We start from the raw sequence: 20981 nt of genomic DNA on the forward strand, positions 1-20981 counted from the left end.
CTCTGACCCTCTACCTCTCTGACCCTCTACCCCTCTGACCCTCTACCCCTCTGACCCTCTACCTCTCTGACCCTCTACCCCTCTGACCCTCTACCCCTCTACCTCTCTGACCCTCTACCCCTCTACCCCTCTGACCCTCTACCTCTCTGACCCTCTACCCCTCTGACCCTCTACCTCTCTGACCCTCTACCCCTCTACCCCTCTGACCCTCTACCTCTCTGACCCTCTACCCTGTCTGACCCTCTACCCCTCTGACCCTCTACCCCTCTGACCCTCTACCTCTCTGACCCTCTACCCCTCTGACCCTCTACCCCTCTGACCCTCTACCCCTCTGACCCTCTACCCCTCTACCCCTCTACCTCTCTGACCCTCTACCTCTCTGACCCTCTACCCCTCTGACCCTCTACCTCTCTGACCCTCTACCCCTCTGACCCTCTACCCCTCTGACCCTCTACCTCTCTGACCCTCTACCCCTCTACCCCTCTACCCCTCTGACCCTCTACCTCTCTGACCCTCTACCCCTCTGACCCTCTACCTCTCTGACCCTCTACCCCTCTACCTCTCTGACCCTCTACCTCTCTGAACCTCTACCCCTCTACCTCTCTGACCCTCTACCCCTCTACCTCTCTGAACCTCTACCTCTCTGACCCTCTACCCCTCTGACCCTCTACCTCTCTGACCCTCTACCCCTCTACCCCTCTGACCCTCTACCTCTCTACCCCTCTACCTCTCTGACCCTCTACCTCTCCGAACCTCTACCCCTCTACCCCTCTGACCCTCTACCTCTCTGAACCTCTACCTCTCTACCCCTCTACCTCTCTGACCCTCTACCCCTCTAACCCTGTTGTCTGTTCCTTTCCATGTCTGTGCTCTTCAGCTGCTCCTCTTGCTCACCTTAGAACTAGGAGTTCAACCACCTTGACCTGCCTCCACATCCGCTCCACAGGTACGCCCCCCACCCCCCCCCCCCCCCCCACACACACACACACCTCCACCCCATCCTCTCCACAAATACGCCCCCCCCACCCCCACATCCACTCCAGAAGTACGCTTCACCCCCACCCCCAGATCAACTCCAGAGGTATGCTTCACCCCTACCCCCCCAGCCCTACCTCCACCCCCAGATCCACTCCAGAGGTACGCTTCACAACCCCCCCCCACCCCCAGATCCACTCCAGAGGTATGCTTCACGCCCCCCCCCCCCCCCCCCCCCGATCTACTCCAGAGGTATGCTTCAGAATGGAGTCACTCAGACACACCCCCACACACACACACCCCCACAGTGACAGATACTGAACAGAGAAGTGTCTTCAGACTCAACACATATCCCAGTCCTGGACAGGTCCACCACTTTTCCAAACCCACCCATACCCGCATACATTAGACCCACTTTGAAGTACCTGCAGGTACCGGACCCACTACAGGACTAGAAAGGTCAGCTTTTACTGACGAACACAAGAAAGAGAGAAGTCTGGGAAAAAATTGGATGTTTAATGATCAGAGCCACTTGTGATGAAGAATCAGTCTGACAGGAGAAAGACTGTCCCACATTCATCCTCTGTTGGACACAGACTGTCCCGCATTCATCCTCTGTTGGACACAGACTGTCCCGCATTCATCCTCTGTTGGACACAGACTGTCCCGCATTCATCCTCTGTTGGACACAGACTGTCTCACATTCATCCTCTGTTGGACACAGACTGTCTCACATTCGTCCTGTTGGACACAGACTGTCCCACATTCATCCTCTGTCGGACACAGACTGTCTCACATTCGTCCTGTTGGACACAGACTGTCTCACATTCGTCCTGTTGGACACAGACTGTCCCACATTCATCCTCTGTCGGAGACAGACTGTCTCACATTCGTCCTGTTGGACACAGACTGTCTCACATTCGTCCTGTTGGACACAGAATGTCTCACATTCGTCCTGTTGGACACAGACTGTCCCACATTCGTCCTCTGTTGGACACAGACTGTCCCACATTCGTCCTGTCAGACACAGACTGTCTCACATTCGTCCTGTTGGACACAGACTGTCTCACATTCGTCCTGTTGGACACAGACTGTCCCACATTCATCCTCTGTCGGACACAGACTGTCTCACATTCGTCCTGTTGGACACAGACTGTCTCACATTCGTCCTGTTGGACACAGACTGTCTCACATTCGTCCTGTTGGACACAGACTGTCCCACATTTGTCCTCTGTTGGACACAGACTGTCCTACATTTGTCCTGTTGGACACAGACTGTCTCACATTTCTCCTCTGTTGGACACAGACTGTCTCACATTTGTCCTCTGTTGGACACATACTGTCTCACATTTGTCCTCTGTTGGACACAGACTTTCTCACATTTGTCCTGTTGGAAACAGACTGTCTCACATTTGTCCTGTTGGAAACAGACTGTCTCACATTTGTCCTTTGTTGGACACAGACTGTCCCATATTCGTCCTGTTGGAAACAGACTGTCTCACATTCGTCCTGTTGGACACAGTCTGTCTCACATTTGTCCTTTGTTGGACACAGACTGTCTCAAATTCCTCCTGTTGGAAACAGACTGTCTCACATTCGTCCTGTTGGACACAGACTGTCTCACATTTGTCCTCTGTTGGACACAGACTGTCTCACATTTGTCCTGTTGGAAACAGACTGTCTCACATTTGTCCTGTTGGAAACAGACTGTCTCACAGTTGTCCTTTGTTGGACACAGACTGTCCCATATTCGTCCTGTTGGAAACAGACTGTCTCACATTCGTCCTGTTGGACACAGACTGTCTCACATTTGTCCTTTGTTGGACACAGACTGTCTCACATTTGTCCTCTGTTGGACACATACTGTCTCACATTTGTCCTCTGTTGGACACAGACTTTCTCACATTTGTCCTGTTGGAAACAGACTGTCTCACATTTGTCCTGTTGGAAACAGACTGTCTCACATTTGTCCTTTGTTGGACACAGACTGTCCCATATTCGTCCTGTTGGAAACAGACTGTCTCACATTCGTCCTGTTGGACACAGACTGTCTCACATTTGTCCTTTGTTGGACACAGACTGTCTCAAATTCCTCCTGTTGGAAACAGACTGTCTCACATTCGTCCTGTTGGACACAGACTGTCTCACATTTGTCCTCTGTTGGACACAGACTGTCTCACATTTGTCCTGTTGGAAACAGACTGTCTCACATTTGTCCTGTTGGAAACAGACTGTCTCACATTTGTCCTTTGTTGGACACAGACTGTCCCATATTCGTCCTGTTGGAAACAGACTGTCTCACATTCGTCCTGTTGGACACAGACTGTCTCACATTTGTCCTTTGTTGGACACAGACTGTCTCAAATTCCTCCTGTTGGAAACAGACTGTCTCACATTCGTCCTGTTGGACACAGACTGTCTCACATTCGTCCTCTGTTGGACACAGACTGTCTCACATTCATCCTGTCGGACACAGACTGTCCCACATTTGTCCTCTGTTGGACACAGACTGTCCCACATTCGTCCTGTTCGACACAGACTGTCTCACATTCCTCCTCTGTCGGACACAGACTGTCCCACATTTGTCCTCTGTTGGACACAGACTGTCCCACATTTGTCCTTTTGGACACAGACTGTCTCACATTCCTCCTGTTGGACACAGACTGTCTCATATTTGTCCTGTTGGACACAGACTGTCTCACATTTGTCCTGTTGGACACAGACTGTCTCACATTTGTCCTGTTGGACACAGACTGTCTCACATTCGTCCTCTGTTGGACACAGACTGTCTCACATTCATCCTCTTTTGGACACAGACTGTTTCACATTTGTCCTGTTGGAAACAGACTGTCTCACATTTGTCCTTTATTGGACACAGACTGTCCCACATTCGTGCTGTTGGACACAGACTGTCTCACATTCATCCTGTTGGACACAGACTGTCTCACATTCGTCCTGTTGGACACAGACTGTCTCACATTCGTCCTCTGTTGGACACAGACTGTCCCACATTCATCCTCTGTCGGACACAGACTGTCTCACATTCATCCTCTGTCGGACACAGACTGTCTCACATTCATCCTGTTGGACACAGACTGTCCCACATTCATCCTCTGTCGGACACAGACTGTCTCACATTCATCCTCTGTCGGACACAGACTGTCTCACATTCATCCTGTTGGACACAGACTGTCCCACATTCATCCTCTGTCGGACACAGACTGTCTCACATTCATCCTCTGTCGGACACAGACTGTCTCAAATTCATCCTCTGTCGGACACAGACTGTCCCACATTTGTCCTCTGTTGGACACAGACTGTCCCACATTTGTCCTGTTTGACACAGACTGTCTCACATTCGTCCTGTTGGACACAGACTGTCTTACATTCGTCCTCTGTTAGACACACAGACTGTCTCACATTTGTCCTGTTGGACACAGACAGTCTCACATTTGTCCTGTTGGAAACAGACTGTCTCACATTTGTCCTTTATTGGACACAGACAGTCTCACATTCGTCCTCTGTTGGACACAGACTGTCTAACATTCATCCTCTGTTGGACACAGACTGTCTCAAATTTGTCCTCTTTTGGACACAGACTGTTTCACATTTGTCCTGTTGGAAACAGACTGTCTCACATTCGTCCTGTTGGACACAGACTGTCTCACATTCGTCCTGTTGGACACAGACTGTCTCACATTCATCCTTTGTCGGACACAGACTGTCTCACATTCATCCTGTTGGACACAGACTGTCCCACATTCATCCTCTGTCGGACACAGACTGTCTCACATTCATCCTCTGTCGGACACAGACTGTCTCACATTTGTCCTGTTGGACACAGACTGTCCCACATTTGTCCTCTGTTGGACACAGACTGTCCCACATTTGTCCTGTTCGACACAGACTGTCTCACATTCCTCCTCTGTCGGACACAGACTGTCTCACATTCGTCCTCTGTTGGACACAGACTGTCTCACATTCGTCCTCTGTTAGACACACAGACTGTCTCACATTTGTCCTGTTGGACACAGACAGTCTCACATTCGTCCTCTGTTAGACACACAGACTGTCCCACATTTGTCCTGTTTGACACAGACTGTTTCACATTCCTCCTCTGTTGGACACAGACTGTCTCACATTCGTCCCTTTGGACACAGACTGTCTCACATTCGTCCTCTGTTAGACACACAGACTGTCTCACATTTGTCCTGTGGGACACAGACTGTCCCACATTCGTCCTCTGTTGGACACAGACTGTCTCACATTTGTCCTCTTTTGGACACAGACTGTTTCACATTTTTCCTGTTGGACACAGACTGTCCCACATTCGTCCTCTTGGACACAGACTGTCTCACATTCATCCTGTTGGACACAGACTGTCTCACATTCGTCCTGTTGGACACAGACTGTCTCACATTCGTCCTCTGTTGGACACAGACTGTCCCACATTCATCCTCTGTCGGACACAGACTGTCTCACATTCATCCTCTGTTGGACACAGACTGTCCCACATTCATCCTCTGTCGGACACAGACTGTCTCACATTCATCCTCTGTCGGACACAGACTGTCTCACATTCGTCCTGTTGGACACAGACTGTCCCACATTCATCCTCTGTCGGACACAGACTGTCTCACATTCATCCTCTGTTGGACACAGACTGTCCCACATTTGTCCTCTGTTGGACACAGACTATCTCACATTCATCCTGTTGGACACAGACTGTCTCACATTCATCCTTTGTTGGACACAGACTGTCCCACATTCGTCCTCTGTTGGACACAGACTGTCCCACATTCGTCCTGTCAAACACAGACTGTCTCACATTCGTCCTGTTGGACACAGACTGTCTCACATTCGTCCTGTTGGACACAGACTGTCCCACATTCATCCTCTGTTGGACACAGACTGTCTCACATTCGTCCTGTTGGACACAGACTGTCTCACATTCGTCCTGTTGGACACAGACTGTCTCACATTCATCCTCTGTTGGACACAGACTGTCCCACATTCGTCCTCTGTTGGACACAGACTGTCCCACATTCGTCCTGTCAGACACAGACTGTCTCACATTCGTCCTGTTGGACACAGACTGTCTCACATTCGTCCTGTTGGACACAGACTGTCCCACATTCATCCTCTGTCGGACACAGACTGTCTCACATTCGTCCTGTTGGACACAGACTGTCTCACATTCGTCCTGTTGGACACAGACTGTCCCACATTCGTCCTCTGTTGGACACAGACTGTCCCACATTCGTCCTGTCAGACACAGACTGTCTCACATTCGTCCTGTTGGACACAGACTGTCTCACATTCCTCCTGTTGGACACAGACTGTCCCACATTCATCCTCTGTCGGACACAGACTGTCTCACATTCGTCCTGTTGGACACAGACTGTCTCACATTCGTCCTGTTGGACACAGACTGTCTCACATTCGTCCTGTTGGACACAGACTGTCCCACATTTGTCCTCTGTTGGACACAGACTGTCCCATATTCGTCCTGTTGGAAACAGACTGTCTCACATTCGTCCTGTTGGACACAGACTGTCTCACATTTGTCCTCTGTTGGACACATACTGTCTCACATTTGTCCTCTGTTGGACACAGACTTTCTCACATTTGTCCTGTTGGAAACAGACTGTCTCACATTTGTCCTGTTGGAAACAGACTGTCTCACATTTGTCCTTTGTTGGACACAGACTGTCCCATATTCGTCCTGTTGGAAACAGACTGTCTCACATTCGTCCTGTTGGACACAGACTGTCTCACATTTGTCCTTTGTTGGACACAGACTGTCTCAAATTCCTCCTGTTGGAAACAGACTGTCTCCCATTCGTCCTGTTCGACACAGACTGTCTCACATTCCTCCTCTGTCGGACACAGACTGTCCCACATTTGTCCTCTGTTGGACACAGACTGTCCCACATTTGTCCTTTTGGACACAGACTGTCTCACATTCCTCCTGTTGGACACAGACTGTCTCACATTTGTCCTGTTGGACACAGACTGTCTCACATTCGTCCTCTGTTGGACACAGACTGTCTCACATTCATCCTCTGTTGGACACAGACGGTCTCACATTTGTCCTCTTTTGGACACAGACTGTTTCACATTTGTCCTGTTGGAAACAGACTGTCTCACATTTGTCCTTTATTGGACACAGACTGTACCACATTCGTGCTGTTGGACACAGACTGTCTCACATTCATCCTGTTGGACACAGACTGTCTCACATTCGTCCTGTTGGACACAGACTGTCTCACATTCGTCCTCTGTTGGACACAGACTGTCCCACATTCATCCTCTGTCGGACACAGACTGTCTCACATTCATCCTCTGTCGGACACAGACTGTCTCACATTTGTCCTGTTGGACACAGACTGTCCCACATTTGTCCTCTGTTGGACACAGACTGTCCCACATTTGTCCTGTTTGACACAGACTGTCTCACATTCCTCCTCTGTCGGACACAGACTGTCTCACATTCGTCCTGTTGGACACAGACAGTCTCACATTTGTCCTGTTGGAAACAGACTGTCTCACATTTGTCCTTTATTGGACACAGACAGTCTCACATTCGTCCTCTGTTGGACACAGACTGTCTCACATTCATCCTCTGTTGGACACAGACTGTCTCAAATTTGTCCTCTTTTGGACACAGACTGTTTCACATTTGTCCTGTTGGACACAGACTGTCTCACATTCGTCCTCTGTTGGACACAGACTGTTTCACATTTGTCCTGTTGGAAACAGACTGTCCCACATTCGTCCTGTTGGACACAGACTGTCTCACATTCATCCTGTTGGACACAGACTGTCTCACATTCGTCCTGTTGGACACAGACTGTCTCACATTCATCCTCTGTCGGACACAGACTGTCTCACATTTGTCCTCTGTTGGACACAGACTGTCTCACATTCGTCCTCTGTTAGACACACAGACTGTCTCACATTTGTCCTGTTGGACACAGACAGTCTCACATTCGTCCTCTGTTAGACACACAGACTGTCCCACATTTGTCCTGTTTGACACAGACTGTCTCACATTCCTCCTCTGTCGGACACAGACTGTCTCACATTCGTCCTGTTGGACACAGACAGTCTCACATTTGTCCTGTTGGAAACAGACTGTCTCACATTTGTCCTTTATTGGACACAGACAGTCTCACATTCGTCCTCTGTTGGACACAGACTGTCTCACATTCATCCTCTGTTGGACACAGACTGTCTCAAATTTGTCCTCTTTTGGACACAGACTGTTTCACATTTGTCCTGTTGGACACAGACTGTCTCACATTCGTCCTCTGTTGGACACAGACTGTTTCACATTTGTCCTGTTGGAAACAGACTGTCCCACATTCGTCCTGTTGGACACAGACTGTCTCACATTCATCCTGTTGGACACAGACTGTCTCACATTCATCCTGTTGGACACAGACTGTCTCACATTCATCCTCTGTCGGACACAGACTGTCTCACATTTGTCCTCTGTTGGACACAGACTGTCTCACATTCGTCCTCTGTTAGACACACAGACTGTCTCACATTTGTCCTGTTGGACACAGACAGTCTCACATTCGTCCTCTGTTAGACACACAGACTGTCCCACATTTGTCCTGTTTGACACAGACTGTCTCACATTCCTCCTCTGTCGGACACAGACTGTCTCACATTCGTCCCTTTGGACACAGACTGTCTCACATTCGTCCTCTGTTAGACACACAGACTGTCTCACATTTGTCCTGTGGGACACAGACTTTCCCACATTCGTCCTCTGTTGGACACAGACTGTCTCACATTTGTCCTCTTTTGGACACAGACTGTTTCACATTTTTCCTGTTGGACACAGACTGTCCCACATTCGTCCTCTTGGACACAGACTGTCTCACATTCATCCTGTTGGACACAGACTGTCTCACATTCATCCTCTGTTGGACACAGACTGTCCCACATTCATCCTCTGTTGGACACAGACTGTCTCACATTCATCCTCTGTCGGACACAGACTGTCTCACATTCATCCTGTTGGACACAGACTGTCCCACATTTGTCCTCTGTTGGACACAGACTATTTCACATTCATCCTCTGTTGGACACAGACTGTCCCACATTTGTCCTGTTCGACACAGACTGTCTCACATTCCTCCTCTTTCGGACACAGACTGTCTCACATTCGTCCTCTGTTGGACATAGACTGTCCCACATTTGTCCTCTGTTGGACACAGACTGTCCCACATTTGTCCTTTTGGACACAGACTGTCTCACATTCATCCTGTTGGACACAGACTGTCTCACATTCGTCCTGTTGGACACAGACTGTCTCACATTCGTCCTGTTGGACACAGACTGTCTCACATTCATCCTCTGTCGGACACAGACTGTCTCACATTCATCCTGTTGGACACAGACTGTCTCACATTCGTCCTGTTGGACACAGACTGTCCCACATTCATCCTGTGTCGGACACAGACTGTCTCACATTCCTCCTCTGTCGGACACAGACTGTCTCACATTTGTCCTCTGTTGGACACAGACTGTCTCACATTCGTCCTCTGTTAGACACACAGACTGTCTCACATTTATCCTGTTGGACACAGACAGTCTCACATTTGTCCTCTGTTAGACACACAGACTGTCCCACATTTGTCCTGTTTGACACAGACTGTCTCACATTCCTCCTCTTTCGGACACAGACTGTCTCACATTCGTCCCTTTGGACACAGACTGTCTCACATTCGTCCTCTGTTAGACACACAGACTGTCTCACATTTGTCCTGTGGGACACAGACTGTCCCACATTCGTCCTCTGTTGGACACAGACTGTCTCACATTTGTCCTCCTTTGGACACAGACTGTTTCACATTTTTCCTGTTGGACACAGACTGTCCCACATTCGTCCTCTTGGACACAGACTGTCTCACATTCATCCTGTTGGACACAGACTGTCTCACATTCGTCCTGTTGGACACAGACTGTCTCACATTCGTCCTCTGTTGGACACAGACTGTCCCACATTCATCCTCTGTCGGACACAGACTGTCTCACATTCGTCCTCTGTTGGACACAGACTGTCCCACATTCATCCTCTGTCGGACACAGACTGTCTCACATTCATCCTGTTGGACACAGACTGTCCCACATTCATCCTCTGTCGGACACAGACTGTCTCACATTCATCCTCTGTCGGACACAGACTGTCTCACATTCATCCTTTTGGACACAGACTGTCCCACATTCATCCTGTGTCGGACACAGACTGTCTCACATTCATCCTCTGTCGGACACAGACTGTCTCACATTTGTCCTGTTGGACACAGACAGTCTCACATTCGTCCTCTGTTAGACACACAGACTGTCCCACATTTTTCCTGTTTGACACAGACTGTCTCACATTCCTCCTCTGTCGGACACAGACTGTCTCACATTCGTCCCTTTGGACACAGACTGTCTCACATTCGTCCTCTGTTAGACACCCAGACTGTCTCACATTTGTCCTGTGGGACACAGACTGTCCCACATTCGTCCTCTGTTGGACACAGACTGTCTCACATTTGTCCTCTTTTGGACACAGACTTTCTCACATTCATCCTGTTGGACACAGACTGTCCCACATTCATCCTCTGTCGGACACAGACTGTCTCACATTCATCCTCTGTCGGACACAGACTGTCTCACATTCATCCTGTTGGACACAGACTGTCCCACATTCATCCTCTGTCGGACACAGACTGTCTCAAATTCATCCTCTGTCGGACACAGACTGTCCCACATTTGTCCTCTGTTGGACACAGACTGTCCCACATTTGTCCTTTTGGACACAGACTGTCTCACATTCCTCCTGTTGGACACAGACTGTCTCACATTTGTCCTGTTGGACACAGACTGTCTCACATTCGTCCTCTGTTGGACACAGACTGTCTCACATTCATCCTCTGTTGGACACAGACGGTCTCACATTTGTCCTCTTTTGGACACAGACTGTTTCACATTTGTCCTGTTGGAAACAGACTGTCTCACATTTGTCCTTTATTGGACACAGACTGTCCCACATTCGTGCTGTTGGACACAGACTGTCTCACATTCATCCTGTTGGACACAGACTGTCTCACATTCGTCCTGTTGGACACAGACTGTCTCACATTCATCCTCTGTTGGACACAGACTGTCCCACATTCATCCTCTGTCGGACACAGACTGTCTCACATTCATCCTCTGTCGGACACAGACTGTCTCACATTCATCCTCTGTCGGACACAGACTGTCTCACATTCATCCTGTTGGACACAGACTGTCCCACATTCATCCTCTGTCGGACACAGACTGTCTCACATTCATCCTCTGTCGGACACAGACTGTCTCACATTCATCCTGTTGGACACAGACTGTCCCACATTCATCCTCTGTCGGACACAGACTGTCTCACATTCATCCTCTGTCGGACACAGACTGTCTCACATTTGTCCTGTTGGACACAGACTGTCCCACATTTGTCCTCTGTTGGACACAGACGATCCCACATTTGTCCTGTTTGACACAGACTGTCTCACATTCCTCCTCTGTCGGACACAGACTGTCTCACATTTGTCCTGTTGGACACAGACAGTCTCACATTTGTCCTGTTGGAAACAGACTGTCTCACATTTGTCCTTTATTGGACACAGACAGTCTCACATTCGTCCTCTGTTGGACACAGACTGTCTCACATTCGTCCTCTGTTGGACACAGACTGTCCCACATTCATCCTCTGTCGGACACAGACTGTCTCACATTCGTCCTCTGTCGGACACAGACTGTCTCACATTCATCCTGTTGGACACAGACTGTCCCACATTCATCCTCTGTCGGACACAGACTGTCTCACATTCATCCTCTGTTGGACACAGACTGTCCCACATTTGTCCTTTTGGACACAGACTGTCTCACATTTGTCCCCTGTTGGACACAGACTGTCCCACATTTGTCCTTTTCGACACAGACTGTCTCACATTCCTCCTCTTTCGGACACAGACTGTCTCACATTCGTCCTCTTTTGGACACAGACTGTCCCACATTTGTCCTTTTGGACACAGACTGTCTCACATTCCTCCTGTTGGACACATAGTGTCTCATATTTGTCCTGTTGGACACAGACTGTCTCACATTTGTCCTCTGTTTGACACAGACTGTCTCACATTCGTCCTCTGTTGGACACAGACTGTCCCACATTCATCCTCTGTCGGACACAGACTGTCTCACATTCGTCCTCTGTCGGACACAGACTGTCTCACATTCGTCCTGTTGGACACAGACTGTCCCACATTCATCCTCTGTCGGACACAGACTGTCTCACATTCATCCTCTGTTGGACACAGACTGTCCCACATTTGTCCTTTTGGACACAGACTGTCTCACATTTGTCCCCTGTTGGACACAGACTGTCCCACATTTGTCCTGTTCGACACAGACTGTCTCACATTCCTCCTCTTTCGGACACAGACTGTCTCACATTCGTCCTCTTTTGGACACAGACTGTCCCACATTTGTCCTCTGTTGGACACAGACTGTCCCACATTTTTCCTTTTGGACACAGACTTTCTCACATTCCTCCTGTTGGACACATACTGTCTCATATTTGTCCTTTTGGACACAGACTGTCTCACATTCCTCCTGTTGGACACATACTGTCCCACATTCGTCCCGTTGGATACAGACTGTCTCACATTTGTCCTGTTGGACACAGACTGTCTCACATTCCTCCTGTTGGACACAGACTGTCTCACATTCGTTCTCTGTTGGACACACAGACTGTCCCACATTTGTCCTGTTGGACACAGACTGGCTCACATTTCTCCTCTGTTGGACACATACTGTCTCACATTTGTCCTCTGTTGGACACAGACTGTCCCACATTCGTCCTGTTGGACACAGGCTGTTTCACATTCATCCTCTGTCGGACACAGACTGTCTCACATTCGTCCTGTTGGACACAGACTGTCCCACATTTGTCCTCTGTTGGACACAGACTGTCCCACATTTTTCCTGTTGGAAACAGACTGTCTCACATTTGTCCTCTGTTGGACACAGACTGTCCCACATTCGTCCTGTTGGACACAGACTGTCTCACATTCCTCCTGTTGGACACAGACTGTCTCACATTCCTCCTTTTGGACACAGACTGTCTCACATTCCTCCTGTTGGACACAGACTGTCTCACATTCCTCCTTTTGGACACAGACTGTCTCACATTCCTCCTGTTGGACACAGACTGTCTCGCATTCCTCCTTTTGGACACAGACTGTCTCACATTCCTCCTTTTGGACACAAACTGTCTCACATTCATCCTCTGTTGGACACAGACTGTCTCACATTCGTCGTGTTGGACACAGACTGTTTCACATTCGTCCTGTTGGACACAGACTGTCTTCAGTCTGAGCTCAGTCCATCCACAGGTCAAATACTGTTTAATATTGATTCTGGAGAATCAGCTGACTGAAGCTGGACGCACTGTGTGTGTGTGTGTTTTTGTGTGTGTGTGTGTGTGTGTGTGTGCTTGTCTTTGTGCACATCCATATTTGGATACACTCTGTCTTCGGACATTCATTGGACTTCCTGTGTCCTGCGGATCTTCTGTTTGCTCATTTTTGCTGCTCAGTGTTTTTGGTTCAGTACTCAGGATGAAGTCCAGAATGTTCTACGGGGGGGGGCGGGGGGGTCGTGGCATAGTTTTCTTCTGTGATGGGAGGGCTGATGTTCTATTATTGTTGTTTCCTTTTAGGTGTGAAATTGTCCAAAAGACGACAGCCGTTTGTACCGTACGCTTTACGGAACCACACAGGATGTACCATGTGGTTCGCCACTCTGACCACCAGTCCAACAAGGTAGGAGGGAGGGAGGTGAATAACTAACCTGTTTTGTGTAGGGCCTTCAAGGCAGTCACACCCACAGCCTTGTATGTCCATATGTGTCCATCCATCCATTCTCTTCTTATCTGGGGCCGGGTCACAGGAGTAACAGTCAAAGTAGGGATGCCCAGACTCCTCCCTCTCCTAAGACACCTCCCTCTCCTCAGACTCCTCCTCCAGCTCTTCAGGGGGACCCTGAGGTGTTCCCAGTCAAGCCCACAGACTTGGTCTTTCCACCGTGTCCTAGGTTTTCCCTCAGGTCTCCTCCTGGTGGGACATGCCCAGAACACCTCCCCAGGGAGGAGTCCAGGAGGATCTGAACCAGATGTCTGATTCACCTCAGCTGGTTCCTCTGGATGTGGAGGAGCAGCGGCTCTACTCTGAGCTCCTCCCCCTATCCCTAAGGGCGGACCCACCCACCCCACGGAGGAAACTCATTTGGACCGCTTGTATCCTGGATCTGGTCCTTTGGGTCCTGACCCAAAGCTCATGACCACAGGTGAGGGTCTGAACGTAGACTGACGGTAAATCCAGAGCTTTGCCTTTCAGCTTAGCTCCTTCTGAACCACAACAGACCCATACAACGACCGCATCACTGCAGACGCTTCACCCACCCACCTGTCAATCTGACGCTCCATCCTTCCCTCACTGTGAACAAGACTCCAAGATACATGAACTCCTCCACTGGGGGTAAAGACTCTCCACCAACCCAGAGAGGGCAGACCACCTTTTTCCGGTCCAGAACCATGGCCTCGGATTTGGAGGTGCTGATCCTCATCCCACTGGCTTCACACAGGGGTCCAAACTGCCCCAGGGCATGCTGAGGGTCCAGGTTCCATGAGGCCAACAGGACAACGTCATCTGCAAAAAGCAAAGACGAAATCCTGTGGTCCCCAAACCGGACCCCCTCCGGCCCGTGGCTGCGCCTAGAAATTCTGTCCATAAAAATTATGAACAGAACCGGTGACAAAGGGCAGTCCTGCCAGAGTCCCACATGCACCTGGAACAGGTCTAACTTACTGTCAGCAATGCGAACCAGGCTGCTGCTTTGGTCATACAAGGATCGGACTGCCCTTAGCAAAGGGCCCCGGACCCCATACTCCCGAAGCACCACTCACAGGATACCACAAGGGACACGGTCGAATGCCTTCTCCAGATCCACAAAACACATGTGGACTGGTTGGGCGAACTCCCATGAACCCTCGAGCACCCGATGAAGAGTATAGACCTGGTCCAGTGTTTCACGACTGGGATGAAAACCGCATTGTTCCTCCCGGATCTGAGGTTCGACTATCAATTGGATCCTCCTCTCCAGTACCTGGAATAGACTTTCCCCGGGAGGCTGAGGAGTGGGATCCCCCCGTGATTGGAGCACACCCTCTGGTCCCCCTTCTTATAAAGGGAGACCACCACCCCGGTCTGCCAATCCAGGGGAATTGTCCCCGACTGCCACGCCATGTTACAGAGATGTGTCAGTCAAGACAGTCCCCTGCACATCCAGAGACTTAAGGGACTCAGGGTGAATCTCATCCACCCCTGGTGCTCTGCCACCGAGGAGCTGTCCAACCACCTGGGTGACTTCAGCTTGAGTGATGGACGAGTCCACCTCTGAGACCTCAGCTTCTGCTTCCTCCATGGAAGACGTGACAGTGGGATTGAGGAGTTCCTCCAAGTATTCCGTCCACCATCCGACAACATCCCTAGTGGAGGTCAGCAGCTCCCACTTCCACTGTAAACAGTGTTGGTGGTGCACTGCTTTCCCTCCTGAGGCACCGGACGGTTTGCCAGAATTTCCTTCAGGCCGACTGACAGTCCTCCTCCATGGCCTCCCCAAACTCCACCCAGACCCAAGCTTTTGCCTCGACAACCGCTCGGGCTGCGGCACACCTGGCCTGCCACCCATCAGCTGCCTCGGGAGTCCCACGAGCCAACAAGGCTCCATCAGACTCCTTCTTCAGCTTGACGGCATCCCTTACTTCCAGGGTCCACCACCGGGTTCAGGGATTGCCGCCATGACAGGCATTGGAAACCCTGGACCACAGCTCAGAGCAGCCGCTTTGACAATGGAGGTGGAGAACATGGTCCACTTGGACTCAATGTCCCCAGCCTCCCCCGGGATCTGGGAGAAGCTCCTCCAGAGGTGGGAGTTTGAAGACCACGCTGACATCGGACTCTGCCAGATATTCCCAGCAGACCCTCATGACACGTTTGGGCATGCCCAGTCTGTCCAGCTTCCTCCTTCGCCAGCGGATCCAACTCACCACCAGGTGGTGATCGGTTGACAGCTCTGCCCCTCTCTTCACCTGAGTGTCCAAAACATGCGGCCGGAGGTCTGATGACACAACACAAAGTCTATCATCGACCTCTGGCCTAGGTGGACCTGGTACCATGTGCACTTCTGGACATCCCTGTGTTCAAACATGGTGTTCGTTATGGACAGACTGTGACTGGCACAGAAGTCCAATAATAGAACACCACTCAGGTTCAGATTGGGGAGGCCATTCCTCCCCATCACCCCCCTCCAGGTCTCACTGTCGTTGCTCACACAAGTGGTGAAGTCACCCAAGAGAACACTGGAGTCCCCAGTCGGCGCACCATCCAGCACCCCTCCCAGGGACTCCAAGAAGGCCGGGTACTCTGCACTGCTGTAAGGCCTGCAGGCTGAGACAACAGTGAGGCACCTGTCCCTGACCCAAAGGTACAGGGACACCACCCTTTCGTTCACTGGGGTGAACTCCAACACATGACGCTTGAGCTGAGGGGCTTTGACCACGCCCCACACCAGCCCGCTGCCTCTGACCGCAAGCAACACCAGAAAAGTGGAGAGTCCAGCCCCTCTGGAGGGGTTGGGTTCCACAGCCCCCAGCTGTGTGTGGAGGTGAGCCCGACTATATCGACGGTAACTCTCAACCTCCCTCACAAGCCCCAGCTCCTTCCCCCCCAGCAAAGTGTCCATATGTGTCCATCTGTGTGTCCTTGTGTGTCCATATGTGTGTCCTTGTGTGTCCACATGTGTCCTTGTGTGTGTCCCCAGGGTGGCGCTGGTCCCACAGCTCCAGTGCAGACTCCATCTCAGACGTCCACAGTTCAGGAGCTGATGACCTCCATAATGTGAGCCAGTGGAGGGAGGTGCAGCCTGGGGAGGAGGTGCCCTTCGAGTTCGAAGCCCGAGAGAAGCTGAACACAGGTTTGAAATTGAGACACAGGTCAAACACAGGTTCTGAAACTGAGACACAGGTCCAAAGGTCCGACACATATTCTGTAAACTCACAGAACATCAGACCAATGACAAACTATTAGTAGCTCCGCCCACTTTTGCACTTCCTCTATGAACAGTCAGTGATGGAGGAAAAATGGGTGAATGTGTGTGTTTTCCTTTTTCTGTCTTCTTGTTTTTCCTCCTGTCTGTCTTTAACCTCTCCTCCTGTCTGTCTTTAACTCCGCCCCCTTTTGTCATCTTAACTTTCCTCTTGTCTTTCTTTAACTCCACTCCCTTTTGTCTTCTTGTCCTTCCTCTTATCTGTCTTTCTTTAACCCCTCCTCCTGTCTGTCTTTCTTTAACTCCGCCCCCGTTTGTCTTCTTGTCTTTCCTTTGTCTGTCTTTCTTTAACCCCTCCTCTTGTCTCTCTTTAACTCCGCCCCTCCTCATGTCTGTCTTTAACCTCTCCTCATGTGTTTCTTTAACCCCTCCCCCGTCTGTCTTTAACTCCTCCCCCTCTCTTTTTGTCTTTCCTCCTGTCTTTCTTTAACTCCGCTCCTCTCCTGTCTGTCTGTCTCTAACTCCGCCCCCTTTACTGTCTGTCTTTAACTCCGCCCCCTCTCCTCTTGCCTTTCCTCCTTTCTGTCTTTAACTCCGCCCCCTCTCTTCTTGTCTTTCCTCCTTTCTGTCTTTAACTCCACCACCTCTCTTCTTGTGTTTCCTCCTGTTTGTCTTTAACTCCACCCCTTCTCCTGTCTGTCTCTAACTATGGCCCCTCTCCTCACTGTCTCTCTCTAACTCTGCCCCCTCTCCTGTCTCTCTCTGTTTAACTACACCCCCTCTCCTGTCTCTCTCTCTCTCACTCCGCCCCCCTCCTGTCCCTCTCTCTCTAACTCTGCCCCCTCTCCTGTCTGTCTCCCTCTAACTATGCCCCCTCTCCTCTCTCTCTGTCTAACTCCACCCCCTCTCCTGTCTCTCTCTCTCTTACTCTGCCCCCTCTCCTGTCTCTCTCTCTCTAACTCTCCCCCTCTCCTCTCTCTCTCTCTGCCCCCTCTCCTGTCTGTCTCCCTCTAACTCAGCCCCCTTTCCTCTCTCTCTCTCTAACTCCGCCCCCTCTCTTGTCTCTCTCTCTCTAACTCCGCCCCCCCTCCTGTCCCTCTCTCTTTAACTCTGCCTCCTCTCCTGTCTCTCTCTCTCTAACTCTCCCCCTCTCCTCTCTCTCTCTCTGCCCCCTCTCCTGTCTGTCTCCCTCTAACTCTGCCCCCTCTCCTGTCTCTCTCTCTCTAACTCTGCCCCCTCTCCTGTCTCTCTCTCTCTAACTCCGCCCCCTCTCCTGTCTCTCTCTCTAACTCCGCCCCCCTGTCCCCTCTCTCTTTAACTCTGCCCCCTCTCCTGTCCCTCTCTCTCTAACTCCGCCCCCTCTCCTGTCTCTCTCTCTCTCTACCCCACCCCCCCCCTGTTCCTCTCTCTCTAACTCCGCCCCCTCTCCTGTCTCTCTCTCTCTCTAACCTCCGCCCCCCTCCTGTCCCTCTCTCTTAACTCTGCCCCCCCTCCTGTCCCTGTCTCTCTAACTCTGCCCCCCCTCCTGTTCCTCTCTCTTTAACTCCGCCCCCTCTCCTGTCTCTCTGTCTCTCTAACTCTGCCCCCCCTCCTGTTCCTCTCTCTTTAACTCTGCCCCCTCTCCTGTCCCTGTCTCTCTAACTCCGCCCCCCCTCCTGTTCCTCTCTCTTACTCCGCCCCTCTCCTGTCTCTCTGTCTCTCTAACTCCGTCCCCCCTCCTGTCCCTCTCTCTTTAACTCTGCCCCCTCTCCTGTCCCTGTCTCTCTAACTCTGCCCCCCCTCCTGTTCCTCTCTCTTTAACTCTGCCCCCTCTCCTGTCCCTGTCTCTCTAACTCTGCCCCCCCTCCTGTTCCTCTCTCTTTAACTCTGCCCCCTCTCCTGTCCCTGTCTCTCTAACTCTGCCCCCCCTCCTGTTCCTCTCTCTTTAACTCCGCCCCTCTCCTGTCTCTCTGTCTCCTCTAACTCTGCCCCCCTCCTGTCCCTCTCTCTTTAACTCTGCCCCCTCTCCTGTCCCTGTCTCTCTAACTCCGCCCCCTCTCCTATCGCTCTCTCTCTCTAACTCCACCCCCTGTCTCTCTGCAGACACACCCATGAGTTGAAGCTCCACCAGCTGTTGGTTCGTGTCTGTGGGTGGGAACAGGTCAAACCGGTGTCTGTGGACAAAGTGGGCGTGTTCTTCAGATACGCAGCTCCAGACAGAACCAGCTCTGCTAACACTGTGAGTACTGACCCACCAAACAGGGACCAGATCTAGACCAGGACCGAACCTGGTCTAAACCTGGGTCCAAACCTGGTCCAGGTCATCAGCATTCTTCATGTTCCTTCAGACCCTCGGATGGAACATTGTTCATGACCAGGTGTTTTGTTCTTCTGTTCAACAGGTGGGCAGTCCAATCAGCAGAACCAACATCATCCATCCACATGTCTATGTAAGAGACACACACACACACACACACATATACAGTGGAAGGAACCCTGATGCACCAGAGACCAGAGCAGCTTTGATCCCTAACCCCCCCCACCCCCCCCACCCCCCCCATTCTCGGCCCTGCCCCCGGTCAGAGTGGTCTTCTCCATCACCATGGAGGGCAGTGCCAGGAAGGTCATCACTGTTCGCTCAGCTCTGATGGTCAAGAACCACTGGATGTTCCCATTGGAGGTCCGACTGGACAGCCCCTCAGCTCCAGACAGTAAGCCCCACCCACTCACACTCAACTGAAGGGCTCACTGTTTTATTATCCAGTGAACAGGGTGGGAGGAGTTAGCCATGATGATGTCAGTGGGGTGAGAGGGCTTAGCCATGATGATGTCAGCAAGGTGGGAGGGGTTAGCCCAGAGGCTGTCTACATATTTTTATTGTCCATCAGTTTGATGGACAGGGCAGTAACCACTCCATCCAAACATGTCAAATAAAAGTTTTCATGAATGTCCCATGTTTAGCCATAATGAATGTTCCCAAACATGTCAGTGATGCAGTTAGCTGGAGGATCAACCAATGTCCTATCAGGACTCATATAGATATACACAACTCTTTGAATTAGTGTGGAATCTGTGCACATGATCAGCTGTCCACATGTATGTGCATATAGAACACACTGAGGGTTAGGGTTAGAGAGTTAGGGTTAGGGTTAGAGGATTAGGGTTAGAGGATTAGGGTTAGAGGGTTAGGGTTAGAGAGTAGGGTTTGAGGGTTAGGATTAGAGGGTTAGGGTTAGAGAGTTAGGGTTAGAGGGTTAGGGTTAGAGGGTTAGGGTTAGAGGGGTTAGGGTTAGAGGGTTAGGGTTAAGGTTAGAGGGGTTAGGGCTAGGGTTAGAGGGTTAGGGTTAAGGTTAGAGGGTTAAGGCTAGGGTTAGAGGGTTAGGGTTAGAGGGGTCAGGGTTAGGGTTAGAGGGGTTAGAGGGTTAGAAGGTTAGGGTTAGAGGGGTCAGGGTTAGGGTTAGGGGTAGGGTTAGAAGGTTAGGGTTAGAGGGTTAAGGTTGGGTTAGACGGTTAGAGGGTTAGGATTAGAGGATTAGGGTTGGGTTAGAGGGGTTAGGGTTAGAGTTAGGGTTAGAAGGGTTAGGGTTAGAGGGGTTAGGGTTAGAAGGGTTAGGGTTAGAGGGGTTAGGGTTAGAGGGGTTAGGGTTAGAGGGGTGAGGGTTAGAGTGAGAGGGGTCAGGGTTAGGGTTAGAGAGTTAGGTTAGAGGGTTAGAGGGGTTAGAGAGTTAGGATTAGGGTTAGAGGAGTTAGGGTTAGAGGGGTTAGAGGGTTAGGGTTGGGTTAGAGGGGTTAGGATTAGAGGGTTAGGATTAGGTTAAAGGGTTAAGGTTAGAGTTAGGGTTAGTGGGTTAGGGTTAGGCTTAGAGGGTTAGATTTAG

The 20981-nt window shown here is 50.8% G+C and overlaps 1 protein-coding gene and 1 long non-coding RNA gene across 2 annotated transcripts in view; both read left to right on the forward strand.

The window, feature by feature from the left end:
* Positions 1–20981, forward strand: part of vps13d (vacuolar protein sorting 13 homolog D) — a 116079-nt gene that overhangs the window by 50868 nt on the left and 44230 nt on the right. Inside the window, exons 40-41 of the mRNA XM_030130189.1 lie at positions 878–946; positions 13739–13841. Coding sequence (XP_029986049.1) covers positions 878–946; positions 13739–13841 — 172 coding nt within the window. The remainder of the gene's footprint in view (positions 1–877; positions 947–13738; positions 13842–20981) is intronic.
* On the forward strand, positions 17088–19595 carry LOC115416422 (uncharacterized). Its single transcript, XR_003934973.1, has 3 exons — positions 17088–17102; positions 19207–19342; positions 19506–19595. It is a non-coding gene; the product is annotated as an uncharacterized LOC115416422 (long non-coding RNA).

The sequence above is a fragment of the Sphaeramia orbicularis genome, unplaced genomic scaffold, assembly GCF_902148855.1.
Source record: "Sphaeramia orbicularis unplaced genomic scaffold, fSphaOr1.1, whole genome shotgun sequence".
Lineage (NCBI taxonomy): Eukaryota > Metazoa > Chordata > Actinopteri > Kurtiformes > Apogonidae > Sphaeramia > Sphaeramia orbicularis.